This window comes from Talpa occidentalis, unplaced genomic scaffold (genome assembly GCF_014898055.3).
Source record: "Talpa occidentalis isolate TD23 unplaced genomic scaffold, MPIMG_talOcc4v2.1 talOcc4.10, whole genome shotgun sequence".
Lineage (NCBI taxonomy): Eukaryota > Metazoa > Chordata > Mammalia > Eulipotyphla > Talpidae > Talpa > Talpa occidentalis.
In genome coordinates, this window is record NW_023600993.1 from 2,160,250 (window position 1) to 2,175,528 (window position 15,279).

A 15,279-nucleotide genomic window follows, 5' to 3' on the forward strand; every position below is an offset into this window, starting at 1 on the left:
TATCTTAGTGCTACCTGCCCTAGTACAGGGAGGAAGCCTGGCAGTCAGTGCTTCAATGTAGAATTTTTTTTTTCCCTTCAAAGTAACTGAAGCCAGTGAGGTCGGTAGGGCTGTTTGCACTAAAAGGGAAAACTGGACTGTAGAAAAATTGAACCCCCTGCAGTACCGTAGCATGGAGCTTGGTGTGGAGAAGCTTCTCTGCTCATCCCTTGCCCTCCGGGCTTACGAGTTCCTGTGTTCTGGCCTCGTCTGTGTCCTCACGCACACCCCTCTCCCTTCTCAGCTTTGAAGCCCTCCCCCACATGTGGGTACATTCATATTTTAGTATTTATCGCTGAGGTTGGGATTCTTTTTTTTAAGTCACAGTATTATCCATCTCCAGAAAAGACAATTTTTGTCGATTCTGTGTTTTATCATTTTCTTTTTTTTTTTTTTAAGATTTATTTATTTATTTATACAAGCACTGGGTACAGTCAGAAGCGCGGGAGGGTGAGAGGACTCACCAGAGCCAGAGCGGGGAACAGAACAGGCAGACTGATGAAATACACTGCTGAGGGGAGCAGCGGGCGGCGGGAGAGGTCTGCGCGCCATGTGGGATCCTCACTGGTGGCCGGGGATCGAAGTGGCACTGCAGAGGCTGCGGGCAGCTTCACAGCCCAGCGCTCAACCGCTGTGCCACCGAGGAGGCCCTTATCATTTTCTTGATCCATATAGATCTTTAAGAGCACACACACACATATATATGCATGTGTGTATATGTGAGCGCACATACACACATTTTTAACGCAAAGCCTAGTCAGTCAGTAGTACAGCATCGCAAATGGCTGACTTGTCTTTGAACCTGTGCGTTTTCGGTCCACCTGTCTTACTCCCTGTAGGTTGTGTCTGAGGAGGCCGTGATACGTTTCCCCACAGTTTGGCCCTGGCCGGCCCTCGGTGTGCCGTGGCTGAACATGCCCCTCTCTCTGCCAGCATTGGCTAGTTCCATGTGGGGAGTTGAAGAGGGTCAGTTCCGTCAGCTTCACTCCGGACTGAGTCTGCCTGTCTGGGTGTGCTGTCCTTGGGGTTAGCACCTCGGAGCTGCCTTGCCTTGACCTGCTGGTTCCTTTAGGGCTGCGGGACTCCTGATTCTTCCCTCCTGTGTTTGTTCGCTGAATAGTTATTAAAAGGAATTTCCTCCACTTGGTTTTCGGTTCCCTGGGGTAGAGCTCGTCCATGACCGGGTCAGTACTGGACTGCATTTTGCCAGTTTTCAGAAATCACGTGTTGATTGCCTGGCGTGACCTGTGGCTGTGGTTCTCAACCAGGGGCATTGGGCAACATCTGGACATTTCTGGCTGTTTCAACTGGGGAGCGGGCGCCAGGGCCCTGCCGCCCCAGGGCCAGCGTGCAGCTTCACCCGACGCTGCCCAGCCCTGCGTCAGACTCACCTCCCCCACTGCAGTGGGGCGCTGCCGCGAAGCCTGGACCCAGGTGGTCCATCAGGCATCACATGGACTCCTGATCTCAACACAGTCTGTGCTCCACTCACGCCATCCTTCTCGTGCCCCCGGCCCGTCGCTGCTCAGCACGCGGGAGGCCACTCCCCCTCCGCTCCGAGGCTCCCTGGCACCTGGAGCCATGGCGTGCTTTCTTGTGTTCTGTATGACGAGACGCCCGGCACTTCTGTGTTTCTGGTCCCACACCCAAGTCTGCCTTCCCCAGGATCCCGGCTCCTTCCAGTGGACATGAGCAGGGAGGCCTCTGTCAGGGCCAGGTAGGGAGGCCTCTCGTTCTCACGCAGATCAGGAGACAGGAATTCCAGGCGAGGAAACTTAACACCCAACCATTCCTACCTGAGTCGAAACAGCCTTGCCTTTTAAAAAAGATTTCAGAATATGCTCTGAGCTTTTCACGTTGGTCTCAGGTTCAGCCTCAGCGCTGGGGCCCAGCACAGACATCCCCAGACAGCAGGCATGGCCTGTCGACCCGGCGCGCCTCAGCGAGCTAGGGAGTCAGCTGGAATCCACAACATTGGGGAGGAGGGGGGCAGTGCGGGCGCGGAAAAGGCCGTGTGTGCCGCAGCAAGCTCAGGCCCCTGAGCTCTGTCTCTCCCTGTCTCTGTCTCTTTACACACACAAGCACACACACGCGTGCGCGCATGCACACACACACAGGCAGCTTCGCTGCAAGTTCAGCGTACATCTCACCGCAGTGGCTGTTAGCAGCTGGAGAACTTCACCTGCCTCTGGCTCTGTGCTGGCTCTGGGAGCACTAGAAACCCGACCCTCGGGCCCCGGCCCCTGGGCAGAAGTTGCATCTCAGCACAGCCTCAGGAGCCTTCTGGGCTGCTGCCCCTGTGCCCGTCAGGTTGTCATCGTCCACAGAAGTCCCTGTGGTTCCTGGAAACAGCGAGCTGAGCCTGCTCGTGAAGGTGTTGGAGCAGCAGCGGCTCCCGGCGCCCCAGCTGCCTGTGGGGATGGCCCGGCCCGTGGCTGTCCTCCTGGAGCTGACCTTTGTCCTGACCTGCAGCCCTGTCACTTTCGGTTTCTCAACAGGCTGGTCTCCAGCTTGAGGGGAGCGAGTGCAGGGCCGTGGGGTCCCCTCTGACGGAGGCGGGACCTCTCCTGCGGACACTCGGGGTCCATTGGCAGGCAGCGGCAGAGCCGGCCCTGTGGAGGCCCAGGCACGGCACCCCCAGCCACCCTGTGGCCTCGATGTGGGCTGGGGTGGGGTGTTGGTGCCTCATGGCCATCGCGGATGAGAGCTGCGCAGCCTGGGGGTTCCTGGGCTTCAGGAACAGTTGAGCACTGGAGAAAACATCCCGCCTCGCAGCTCCTCTGCTGACCTGCATCTCAGGAGCTTTATCTCGGGAGCTGATTTAGTTTTGTAAAAATAGCTTATAAGTACCCCATGCCCCTAATTTGGACCAGAAAAAGCTGATACAACACCTGGGCCTGGGCCCATCATTTATTTCTCTGTGTGTGTGTCTGTGTCTCTGAGTGTGTTTGAGTGTGTTTCTGAGTGTGGCTCTGTGTCTGAGAACGTGTGTCCATGCGTGTATGTCTGTGAGTGTGTAATCGTGTGAGTGTAATGTGTGTCTGAGTGACAGGAACTGGGCCTGTCCCTGGCTTGGCATGTGATGTCCTCTCTGCCTGCTCTGCCTCCCCCACCTGCCGCACATGCACGTTGCCAGATCCTTCTAGTCCCAGCCCAAATGCTTCCTCTTCTGGGAAGCCTCCTGGCACCTGCGGCTCCCAGCACTCTGCGCCCGTTTTCCTTGTGGGCCTTTTTGATGTGTGCCCACAGGGCACCTGACAAGTACTTGTGCTTTCTCACCTCTGTGTAGCCTGCTTCTCCACAGAACCTGGTGCTCCACACCCTCTCCTGATGGACTCCTGAATGGCCCCAGAGCTTGGAAGGGCCCCTCTGCTGGGGAGAGCCAGGTGCAGCCTGGGGCCGGTGGGTGGGTCCTTGGTGGCTCCCCGAGGACCAGGCCGGGGGCCTCTGGAGCGCTGGGCAGGGAGAGGAGGCAGAACCGGCTGTGCAGCCCCATTGCTTGGGGTTCTGGCCTGGCCCTGCTGACCGCAGGCAGTGCCCAGGGGGCCAAGTGTTGGCTACTTCTTGGGGTCAGACCCAGAAGCCACCATCTGCGTGACTCTTCTGAGTAAGTATAACAATACCTGCTTTGCGTCACTGCTGCCAAGTGGTAGAGTAAGGAACCCTTGCCGAAGGTCAAGGTGAAAAGCCCGAAACAAAACCCCAGGTGTGACAGTGGGGCCTCGGCCGGCGCCAGGCCCGCCTCCAGGGACGGTGACGCTGTCTGTGGCTGCTGTGGTCGCGGCTGGGGGCTGAGGGACTGTGGGCATCTGTCAGGTGGCGGTCGGGTTGTGTTAAAGCTCCCTGTACAGGTTGGGCCCCGAGCAAAGAAGTGTCCACCCTACGTGGCCCTGAGCTGGGGGCCTGCCCTGGAGCGATGGCCCGTTTCCGTGGTCCCGGCTGCAGGCAGGGACATCTCAGGCTTGGCCTGACTTTAAATTAATTTCACACAATTACCGCCCCTCCCCCCCCCCCCAGTCTGGTTTTGGAGCCCTGTGGTCTCAGCTTTGGCCACAAACCATCTGTGTGGCCTCAGAGATCAGCAGAGGTTGTGTGTTTGTTTCCATGTAGAAAACGAGTCTGGGCTATACAGTGGTGAGGCTCTGCTGACGGCCGCTCTGCCGGGCCCTCAGTGGTGGTGTGAGGGCGGGAGACCGGGGGCGGGTTGGGTCGACATCTTCGCTGAGAAGTCCCCGAGCAGCTTCGGTCCCTGTTTCCAGCCCGTCACAGGAATGTGCGTGGAAGGGCAGCCGGTTCACCTCCGTGTGTGTCTCTGCGCCACGTCTGAGCCCACGATGGCCCTGCTTCCCTCCGCTCGTCCCGAGAGGCTGCTCCAGGCCCTGCCCTGGGGAGCCCCCGAGCTGGTGGCTTCCTTTGGGCCCAGCTGAGAACTGTGACTTCCTGGGCTCCAGGAGGAGGGCTCTGGGGTCGGGTGATGACCCGGGCTGGGGGCTGCATGTCTGACCAGACCTGGATGGGGCAAGAAGGCCAGGAGGGGCTGCACCCAGCTGTGCTGCAAGGACCAGCTGGGGCTGCTGCTGCTTGTCCTCCCCTCCCGGTAGAGATGAGCGCGTGGCGGGTCTGCTCAGAGAAAGCTCCAGAATTCACCGTGGAGGAAGCCTGGTCCTTTTCTTGCATGAGCCCACCGTGCATGGCGGCTCCTCGCTCACGGCTGCAGCCACATCACCCTGTAGGCACCTGTGGGGCGGGGGGCAGTCTGAGGCGGCTCAGACGCTGGCACCTCTTTTCTAGGGCTCACTCTTACGAGGCCTCCTGGTGCCCATCGTGGCCCATGGAAGGTTTTGCACCTAAAAGGGAAGTAGCTCCCTTTTGTGTGGGTGTCTTGGGGCCACGTCTGGTCTGCGGACGGGCCGCTGCCCGGGCCCCACCCTCCCCCCCACAGTGCTTTGAAGCCTCCAGCGCGAGCCCTTTGCTTTGCTGCCTGACTTAGAGGAAGCCTTTTGATTTTATTCTTTTCAAAGCAGGCAGCCAGATGCCCGGCACTTGGAGGCTCTGGCAGCGCCCTGGTCCTGGGGGTGGAGGTGGGGTGCCCGCCTAGGCAGAGCAGGGAAGGTTCCCCAGCCCGGCATTTTCTGTTGGTGAGGTTTTCAGCAGGCGACTGGCCTTTGGGGCCTACGGGGGAGCCCCGTCCTCTGGTGGTGGCCGGCGCTTGCTCTGGCTCACGGGTGGGGGCTGTCCTGTGGCACTGGCACCCCCACAGCGAGCCCGGTGTCCCATCCTTGTGGCGTGGACTGGCTGGGCGACTGGGCTGACCCTCAACTGACCCAAGCCCTGAAAATTCAGCGAGATTGGCTTGGGAGAGCACGAAGCACAGCAGGTTAGAAGGTTGAGGGTGACAGCCCGGGAAGGTGCTCCGTCTTGGGCTTGCTACGTGTCCTCTGTTTCTCGTCACTCCTGCACACGCACTCACGCTCACGCCTCCCCCTTCTGCACATGAGGAAACTCAGACCTGGGGAGCGCGTGTGAGCTAGTCAGACCAGGTCTTGCTGGGCAGGGTCCAGGCCTTGTTCTCGCAGCCTGAAGTGCTTTTCTTTTCTTTTCTTTTTTTTTTTTTTTGGTGGCACCCTCGCCAGTGGCCGGGGATCGAACTGGCGCTGCAGAGGCTGCGGCAGCCTCTCAACCCAGCACTCAACCACTGCGCCACCAGGGGAGGCCCCTTTGAAGTGCTTTTCTGCGTGGCCTCCTCCGTCCTGACCCCTGGCCTCTCCGAAGCCTCGGCTCTTCCTGCACCCAGGTCACTGTCCCGTGGCCAGTGTTAATTCTCCGCACAGGCCTGTGTCTCCCTCCCTCTGCTTTGCTCTGTGGCTGCCTGAGTGCCCCCACTGGACACAGGGTCACCAGGGCAGGGGTCTCATTGCCGCCTGCTGACCCCCGGTCCTGGCCCAGGGCGGCACTTAGCCGGCGCTTCTGCAGTGAGCTGAATACAGGGGAGTTTCGACAGCAGGGACCCTCCTGGGCTGTTCTTTGCACCTTAGTCTTGTTCTGCTCAGGTTTCGTTTCCTTGGAGCAGGAGTCCTAAGCACAGGCAGCACCAAAGCAGATTTTAAAGAAAATTTACGGCGGCATTTTCCGAACGTTTGGATCTCTGGAGTGCGTTCCGTTCCTAAACGGTACGGAGGACCCCAGAGGACCTCTGTTTATGTGAGTCGTGACAGCCTGTATTCATCATATTAGAGATGAACACGGAGCAAACATAACAAATAAGCCCATTACACAGTCACACAGCACCGTGTTATTTATGAACAATAGCTGTATTTTCCAAAACAAAAGAAGCCAGCAAGCACAGAGGCGTTGGTCTGCCTTCCTGCAGGTGGCTGTAAAATTCAGCTTCAAAGGCGCTGGCAGGAGGCGCGTCGCACACTGGTTCTGCCTTCAGCGCCTGCGACCTCCCTGGCCCCGCAGCCTCTGGAAGACTCAGCTGTACACACATGAGAGATGAGGGGGAAGGCAGGGGGCCCTGGTGTTATTATCAGAGTAGTTTTGACTTTGAAGAGCCCCTCAAAGGGCCTTGAAACCCCTAGGAGGGAGTCCCTGGTGCACCTTTGAGAGCCACTGACTTGTGGGCTAGGTAATTGGAAAAGGGGGGGTGTGGTACCTTCTGAGAGAAAGAGACATGGAGGCTTAAGCGGCAGGTGCCATTGGTTCCCCCAAGTCTGGCCCTGCCTCGGAGGTCTCTTCCAAATTATGCACGTGAGGTACACCCAGGCTGTCTTTGCAAAGCATCATCCTTCTAGCGGTGCCTCCTGAATTGCAAAGGAACACTGGGAATTTGGATGTGGGTCATGAAACACGAGAACACATAGGTTCCTGTCCCAGCCTGAGAACAGTGGTCTTGCCCGAAACTTCTGGATCGCTGTGATTCCACCAACCCTACCTGGCTCGTAGCTCTCGGCCTCTGATAAACCTGGGCCTTAGGATGGATGCGAGCTTGTCTGCACGCTTCGTGCTCTTAGTCCTGTCACCCACGTGTTGACGCCTTCAAGGTGGAAGCTGTTAAAAAAGGGCGAGCCCTCGTGCCTATGGGAAGGCGGGCGAGTCAGGCCCGGCCCTGGAGAGCGTTGCCGGTGGGTGACGCACACGCAGGAGCCAGAGCTGAGGTCATTCGCTGGCTGGGGGGGGGGGCTTCTGATTTCCTCCTTGTCCAGCCACCCTTGAGGGTTAAGCGGCACCTTAAGCAACTTCTCGGTTATTGAACGTGTTCTAATTTCGTCTCATCTCAGGACTCGTTAACTTTTAAATTCTGAATTGTGTGTAGGCGAAAGTTGAGGTTTTTTTTTTTTTTTTTAGAAAAATGAATATAATGCAATTAGTTAAGTGCGTGCATGAGAAATAGATGGAAAAATCACAGAAAGTGAGTTTCCTACCACTTAAAGCTTTTAAGCGAAAGCACATAAAATCCAATCTTGAGCTGCTTAAAATGAAGTGAACAGGCTTTAGTCTAACACCAAAGTGGAAGAGGCTCTAAATATGAATTCTCATTCCTTTGAAGAGGCGCCCTCCTGTCCAGGGGCCTGTTTGATGTGGGCAGAGGGGAGGGCAGTGGATTCTGCCTTTGGGCCAGAAAGCACTGGCACCTCGGAGGGCTGCGTCAGCCTGGGAGGCTGCCCGGCCTCAGCGTTCCTGGGACGTTGTTTACCCGACGTGCTGGTGTACGTGTGCACAGTCAGAGCTGGCTGTCTGGTAGGAAATAGCAAGTCTGGGTGGACGTGTGTGAGGACTATGATGGGAGAAAAGTGGATGTCTTTAGTCTGGCTTGAAAATGCAAAAATGGAAAAAAAGGGCCAAAAAGGAGGGAATTATGCAGCTGAGCACTTCGGCAGATGATTTGGTTTGCCCTCGCGGTGCCCCTGCCAGATGGACGGGTTGACCCCCTCTCTCTCCCCTCTATTTTTTTTCCCTGGGTGAGGACCTGAGGCTCAAAGAAGTCCCAAAGGTGCCTCGCAGCACACGCAGGCCATCGAGGAAGCGGGCACCAGCCCCAGGTGTCTGAGTCCAGGCTGAGCCTGTGCAGCCGCACAGCCGGAGGGGCCTTCTTTCCAGGGATGGAAGTTTAGCAACTCAGTTTCCGACTCCCAAATTCCTCATAATAGTCTGCCGAAAACAGCCCCAGGCCTCTCTTCTCTCTCCCTGATCCAACAGTATGAACGTGACTTCAATTAGTTTCAGGAAAGCAGTCACTCAGAAAACAGTTTAGGTTCTTCCAGGCAGCAGGTGAAGTGACACTGTGGTTCTGTGCCCCCACGTCTGACAGTGGCCCTGCCCGGCCTGCCTGGGAGCTGGGATGCCGCAGGTTGGAGGAGTCCCATCCTTGAGAAGACACGCAAATAGCAAACAAGTGGACACGCGGTTTTAGGAGAAGGGTAGAGACCCGGATAGGGCAGGGGGTCTCACACAGCAAAGCGTGTTGGGGACATCAGGCCCAGATGTGGGGGGGCAGGGGTGGTGACATCAGACTGGGCTGCAAAGGTGACTGGGAGTTAGCAGTGGTGGGAGAAAGGAGGGTGTTGGGGCAGCCCCGCAGCATGTGCAAAGGCCCGGGGGTCAACGAGGCACCTGGGCAACGTTTACTTTGCCCGGGGTGTGGGGGCCAGGAGGGGCAGGGCCGAGAGATGAGGAAGGAGAGGTAGGCAGGGACCAGATCATGAAGAGCCCTAGAGGGATTCTGGAAGTGTCTAAACAGGGGAGTAACATGGTTTAATTTACGTTTCTAAAGGATCGTACTGACGGTGTGTATGGAATCGGGTGCCAAGGAAACATGCATCAGAGACAGGACTAGGAAGGTTTTATGGAGCCCAGTTGAGAAATGATCCTGAGATTTGGTTGGGGGCGGAGGAGTTTGAAAGGATGGGAGGATTCAGGAGATAAATTAAGGCTTAAAATCAGTAAAATTTAATGCTCGATTAACCCTTAATCAAATTGGGATTTGAGGCAAGCTCATGTACTTGCTGAGTGTTTACTGAGCCCTACTGTGTGCTGGCGTTCCTCGTGGGGACACTGGGGTGCGCAAAACTGAGCCCAAAGCAGATGTGGTGCTAACTCGGGTGGTGGGCTGGGGAGGGATGCGCATGTTCCAGGCTGGGGACAGCTGACCCGAGGCCCTGCAGCAGAGGCCAGGGGCGGGAGGCCGCTGGTGCTGCTCTGGGGTGGCTGAGAGTGGGCGTGGAGGAGCAGCAGGGCGGGCACGCAGGTGGTGATGCGCTGAGCTGCTGTGGGAGTCCAGGAGCAGAACCTGAGTTGCTGCTGACGTGAGACGCAGATCAGGGCGTCATCACCAGGGAGAAACCCTGGAGCCAGCAGAGGGGACAGGACACAGGAAGGTGGGGGGCGGGGAAGGTGGGGACCCCACAGGTGCAGAGACTGCAGGTTCACAGCTCCGTCACCCCTGGTTCGTGTTCTCCAAGGAGATGCCTCCTCCCTAATGGAGAGAACCCTCTGCACTTTGCTGGGGAGCTCACAATGAGCCACGGTGGTGCCCCCCATATAACCCCAGGGCCTCCCCAACCAGGTGTGCTTGGCATGAGGCCTTAGAAGTAGTTCGCCTGCTCTGCCTGGTCCAGCCCCCTGGGGGAATGGTCTTTCCACAGCTGTCCTGTGTGCACCTTGCTTCCCACTGGGTGCTGAGTGCTTCGGATATCCCCTGCCTGCAGAGGAAGCCATTCCTAGACCCCCATTTTATATATGCGGAAGGCAAGGCTTTGTGGGGGCGAGGGGTGGCAGCACTGGCTGGCCTCCTGCAGTGTCCAGATGACCTGCTCACTTTGGGCCCAGCGCTGTGATCCTATTCTTCAGCGACTGCCCAACCTGGGGTGTCAGGAGCGGCAGGTGGGTGATGCTTTGCAAAGAGCAGCAAAGTCAGACAGAGAGCCTGCCCGTGGAGACTGGGCAGCGGAGGGCAAGGCCGGGGCCATGTGCAGGGAAGGGGTGGGGCAGGCAGCTTGCTCTCAGTTGCGGTCTGTACAGAAGTTCATGCCCAGGGGGTGCGCTTCTTCCTTGCCAAGTCTGGTTGTTCTGGGGGGTGCTTCTCCCGGGCAGTGAGCGGGGCTCTCTCACTGTTTCCTCCTGCTGAGGGCCCTGCGGTCACTGCCGCAGGAGAGCAGCCTCAGGCGAGAGCTTGTCCACCCTGCTGCGCCTCCCAGTGCCTGGGGACTTGAGACGGCACAGATGTTTTGGGAGGTCTGCTCTGGAGGCGAGATCTTGGGGAGCCCCGGCCACCTGCACCCCCAGCTGCATGCACGTGGTGGGAGGGGTCAGTGGCGGCTGCCCCTGCGCCTCCCCAGAGCTCAGCTTGTGGTTTAAATGTCACCTTAGCTTTTTATAATTGGCTCCCACGCCTTAATATTTATGGCCTGATGAAAGCCGTTTCTGTGAGTCATGTCAATATTTTTGTTGGGGTGTGTGTGCGCGCCTGAGTGCAGTTCCTGGGCAAGGTAGACACACACAACCAGGCAGTTTCCTAGGACTGCCCTGGCTGGCCACGTGGCTTCCTCACCAGGGCTCTTCGCTGACCCCGGCCTCCAGGCCTGCGCACCGGGAAGGGCTAGCCCCTGCCGTCGGAGATCCTCTCCCTCTGCAGTTTCTTGGTGACAAGTAGCAGTTGGTTGAAGTGCCAAAGGCGGTGAGCTCTGTGGCTGGACGTCCCCGGGCTCATTCTGAGTCCTTGCTCGTCCCTCAGCCCGACCTCCAGGCCAGGCTTTGTGGCAGGTGCTTCGCCGTGATGCCACATCCCAGGCCCCGGCCATGTTCTGTCAGACTTTGCAGCTCCTCGGGACTGCCGGGCCCTTGGCCGCCTTCCCCATGGTCAGTGTATAATAAGCAGTTAGTTTTGTATTGAGGGTCCTGCAGAGTCGAATTTGGGGACTGTTCCCCATTGCGGCTGGAGTGTGTGGAGGTGAGGGGGCGCATGGGACAGACTCCATGCCCGCCCCATCCCTGCCCACCCCACGCCCTCTGTGTGCCGCTGGGACCAGGGCACCAGCGCCAAGGCCACTTTCCCCGCCTTTTCCCCCCCAGAGCATTGCTGTCCTGGTGATAATGTTCCCTTCTCTCTCCCTTCTTTAGGGTCCCCGAGAAAGACAGACATGTCTGACAAGATGTCAAGTTTCCTACACATCGGAGACATTTGTTCTCTGTACGCGGAGGGGTCCACAAATGGATTTATTAGCACGTTGGGGTAAGAGCGTCCGATTTCTTATGTGGCCAGATTTGCTGGAGACATCGCCCCGCCAGCCCCAAACTCGTGTTGCTCAGCGTGTTGCCACTTTACTTGGCTTTTCCAGGATGGTTCGAATCCTGAAATTCCACGGTCACCAAATTTATCCTTTTACACAGAAAGAGTTTTCCTGCCAGTGCTGCAAGAGTAAAACCTCCCGAACAGGACTCTTCATTTCAGCTTCCTCTCCCTCTGTCGTGAGGGAGGCGCAAAGCACTTGGGGTGACGTTTGGAAGATGATTGTTTACAGTCCCCCCAAGCAGTGCCTTTAGCTGGGTCGCCGCGGCCACCCTCGACGGCGGCTGTCTCGGAAGCGAGGCCCGGAGCCCCCGCGCCGTCTCTCTCCTCCGAAGCTGAAACCTCCTTCAGTCGCTGCTTGCGTTTGAAAGTTGGAATTTCGCACAGGTCTAGAACTCAGATTTTTGCTCTTTTATGCCTTCTTCCATTTCCGCCCAGCTCCGCGGGATAGAAATACGTTCCCGGGTGCGCTCCTCTGACTGTCTTCTCCCCCTCCTCCCACGCCCACTGTCTGGGAGAGGACGTGAGGCGCGCGGCCCTCGCGGACAGCGGTGCGGAGCCCGGTGCTCACGTCCAGAGCGCAGGGCTAGGGCGTGTGTGTGGCGAGAGCGGGGCCGGGCAGTTTGTTGCACTTGGCACAAGCTCATCTCAAATAAGTGGGGGAAGGAAGGCAGCAGCCTCTCCAAGCGCCTCCTCCTCGCTGCCGCCGGGACCGCGCGGTCACAGCTGTCCCTTATTGTCCCCTGTTGTCCCCTGTCCATGGCGAAGGCTGCCCCAGATCTCCCCCAGTCTCCCCAGCCTCAAGGAGGGAGGGGTTCAGGTGTGAAACCCCAGCTCCTCTGGATGTCGCCCTAGACCTGGGCCACTCTCCTGCCCCTTCCTCCTCACTGGAGTCACCCCAGCTTCACTCTGGTTCCGAGTTGCTTCACCTAGTAGGTCAGGTATGCGTGGGGGGCTGCCACGTGCGCATTCTGCTCTGGGTTCTTCATAGAGTCTCAGGCCAGCTGCGATACTGTCCCTGACTCTCCCTCCTGTTGAATTTTGGAGCCCAGGAGGCAAGCAGCTGGCAGGCTTTTCCGGACCTCTGCAGCCCCCCACTGAATAGATAGGAGCGTCCGGCCTAGGCAGTCGCCTCCCTCTGAAAATGCCCCCTCTGCATCCTTGCAGCTGCCTCAACTTCCAGCAGCGCCACTCCCCGCCCACGCAGGGGGTTTCTGACTGCTTTCCTCTTGCTGTCCACAGAGGGTCTGGGGTATATTCCCACCACTCTGCTTCCAGGGGTCTGGCCCCCACTGCGAGGTTCCAGGGCAGGAACCCAGCTCAGCAGGTCTCGCATCCCAGCGCCCAGACTGGCCCCTCAGCTACTTTTTTTTTTTTTTTAAGATTTATTTACTTATACAATAGCGGGGGTACAGGCCAGAGGCGTGGGAGGGCGAGAGAATCCACCAGAAACAGAGCAGGGAACAGAACAGGCAGAAAGACTGAAATACACTGCTGAGGGCATCAGCGGGTGAGACAGGAGAGGTCTGTCATGCTATGTGGGAATCTTCCCAGCCGGGCGGGATTCGAACCGGCCCCTCGGAGGCTGCGGACAGCTTCACAGCACTGCGCTCAACCCGCTGTGCCACCGGGGAGGCCCCCTCAGCTACTTTTACTTGCTGTTGCTGAGCCCAGCTCCCAGCTTCCGAACCATTGTGTGTGGACTCAGCCCCACGCTGGACGTGCACAGGGGAAGGGGTCTAAAATGTGGTGTGTCCACAGCATCAGCTTTGGGATCAGGATTATTAGGCCCTGACTCGGAAACCTCCGGTGGAAACGGGCCCTGGCGGGAGCAGGCGTCCAGGCTTTGCACAGGGGCAGCGGGTATGTGATTGTTGCCTGGGGCGTCTGGCGTGCTCAGGTGCTTAGGTTTTATTTTTCTGCACTGGGCTTGCTACAGCGTTTGTCTTTGTCTCCCCTGCAGCCTGGTTGACGACCGTTGCGTTGTGCAGCCTGAAGCTGGGGACCTCAACAACCCACCCAAGAAATTCAGAGGTAAGTTGGTGGCCTTCCTGGTGTGGCAGCCTTGCCTCTGTTGAAAATTCTCGAACTCTGTTGCTGGGTGCGATTTTTTTGCTCTTAAAACAACTGTACGTTTATTTACCGACGTGTGTTTTCAAGTATGATTTCGGTTCCGAGTTTTATGGTGTCTCTAATGCATAAAGAAGTTCAGTGTCAAGATGTCGGGCGACTTTGGTCAGTTGACCTGGTGAGCACGTGCTGGTAAGTGCTTGTTCAGTCTGCAGGTGTACTTTGGCACAGATTGGTCTCTAAACAGAGGGTTTGTGGGTCCCGTCGCAAGGATCTTTGTTCTGTTAGCAGTCTTGCTGTTTTTTTGGGGGGACGGTGACTTTCTGAAGTGCCTGAATGGGGCTGGGAAGTGCTTGGTGATGGCAACTGCTTGTTGAGTTGGAAGACACAGGCAAGACAGCCTTCCCGTGGCTTTCTCCCAGAAACGCCTCTCTCGCATTTGGCAGCTCCCTGGGAAGCAGCCTAATTTATTCCTGGAGGTGTTTAAAATACCTTTGGTATCTGGAGGTGAGATGAGCTCTTTTGTTACCTCTTTGCTGTTGGTGTGACTGTGATTTGCAGTGACTGTGATTTGCAGTGATCGTGATTTGCAGTGCCGGTTGCGAGGCAGGATGATCCTGAGGGATCTAACATTAAACAGGTGCCCAGGGCTCCCCTCCACTGCAGGTGGGAACCTGGGCACCCGCATTTCTTAAGGCTTCCCGAGTGAGTCTCACACACAGTGGGGCTTGAGCACCCGGCTCAGGAGTTGGACTGAGGGCTCAGCCCCAAGCCTTGCCATTTGCCGACGGTATCGTTTGAGTTACACGTGCTTATTGTTAAGGGATTTAGGGAGGGCTTGATTTCTTTTGGAGAAAAGCTAAAGAAATTGGAATAAAACAGAAGGCAGACACTGGAGGGTGGGAGCCGTTTGGAGATGCTGGCTGTGGCGCCGCATCCAGTTGGCGTCTGGTTGGCTGCTGTCTGGAGGGTGCTTTGCCCGGGAGGGGCTGTTACACTCACCGCTGCCATAAGTGCGTGTGACAGGAGCTGAGGGAGCTGCTGAGTCCCTGGTGCCACCTCCAGAGCAGTGCTGAGTGCAGGAGGGCCCGATCCAGCGACCACGGTCGTGGCAGTAATCCCCATCTGATAGCCTGCTGTACCTCAGTTTACCTTTTCCCAGGGCCAATCCTGGTGGACTGGGAGCCGGGGCCCTAGACTGTGCTTTTAGGTCCTGGTGCCTCAGTCCCCGGCAGGAGGGGGCGCGGGGGGCTGCTCAGGGGCCTCCACAGTTGAGGTTAAGTGGTCTGTCTGGGATCCCACAGCTGAGTGGGTAAAGTGGGGCTGTGGGTCTCAATTTGGCTGTGTGGTGAGTTCACCTGGGCGAGTCCCAGAAAGACCGATGCCAGGTGGCAGCCTCAGGGCTCTGATGTCACTGGGTGTGGGGGTTTGCGAAAGCTCCCCAGGGGTTTCCCTCTGGCAGAGAGCCGGGCTGCACCACTTGCCATTGGGGGGGGACAGCCTGGCCCCGCTGGGCTTCCTGGCTGCCAGCAGCTGGGTCGGGAGCTTTGGAAGGTTAAGCACTGAGCAGGGGTCACAATGGCTGTTTGAATGCAGGCCTAGGACCTTGCGGTGGGGACGGGGCGGGAGAGGTGCGTGTTTTCCCGGCTGACGTGAAGGGATGTTTTGAGAGAAGGCCCTTTGGAAAGAACCAGACTCCATTCCCGGCTTGGCCTGGTGCTGTCGGGGACAGACCGTGAGGTCACAGGTGGACCACCTCCGTCAGTTGAAAGGAAAGGCCCCTGGGTTGGGAGCTGCTCTGCACGGGGGGTGCCTGGCTCAGCACAGGCTGGCTGCGGGCCTCGTGGGCAGTGGGCCCTGCTCAAGGTGAGACCCTGGAGTGC

General features: G+C 57.8%; 1 protein-coding gene across 1 annotated transcript in view; it reads left to right on the forward strand.

Annotated features, from left to right (window-relative positions):
• Window positions 1-15,279, forward strand: part of ITPR1 (inositol 1,4,5-trisphosphate receptor type 1) — a 181,156-nt gene that overhangs the window by 5,734 nt on the left and 160,143 nt on the right. The window contains exons 3-4 of the mRNA XM_054694812.1: window positions 11,158-11,269; window positions 13,290-13,360. Coding sequence (XP_054550787.1) covers window positions 11,178-11,269; window positions 13,290-13,360 — 163 coding nt within the window. The 5' untranslated portion in view covers window positions 11,158-11,177. The remainder of the gene's footprint in view (window positions 1-11,157; window positions 11,270-13,289; window positions 13,361-15,279) is intronic.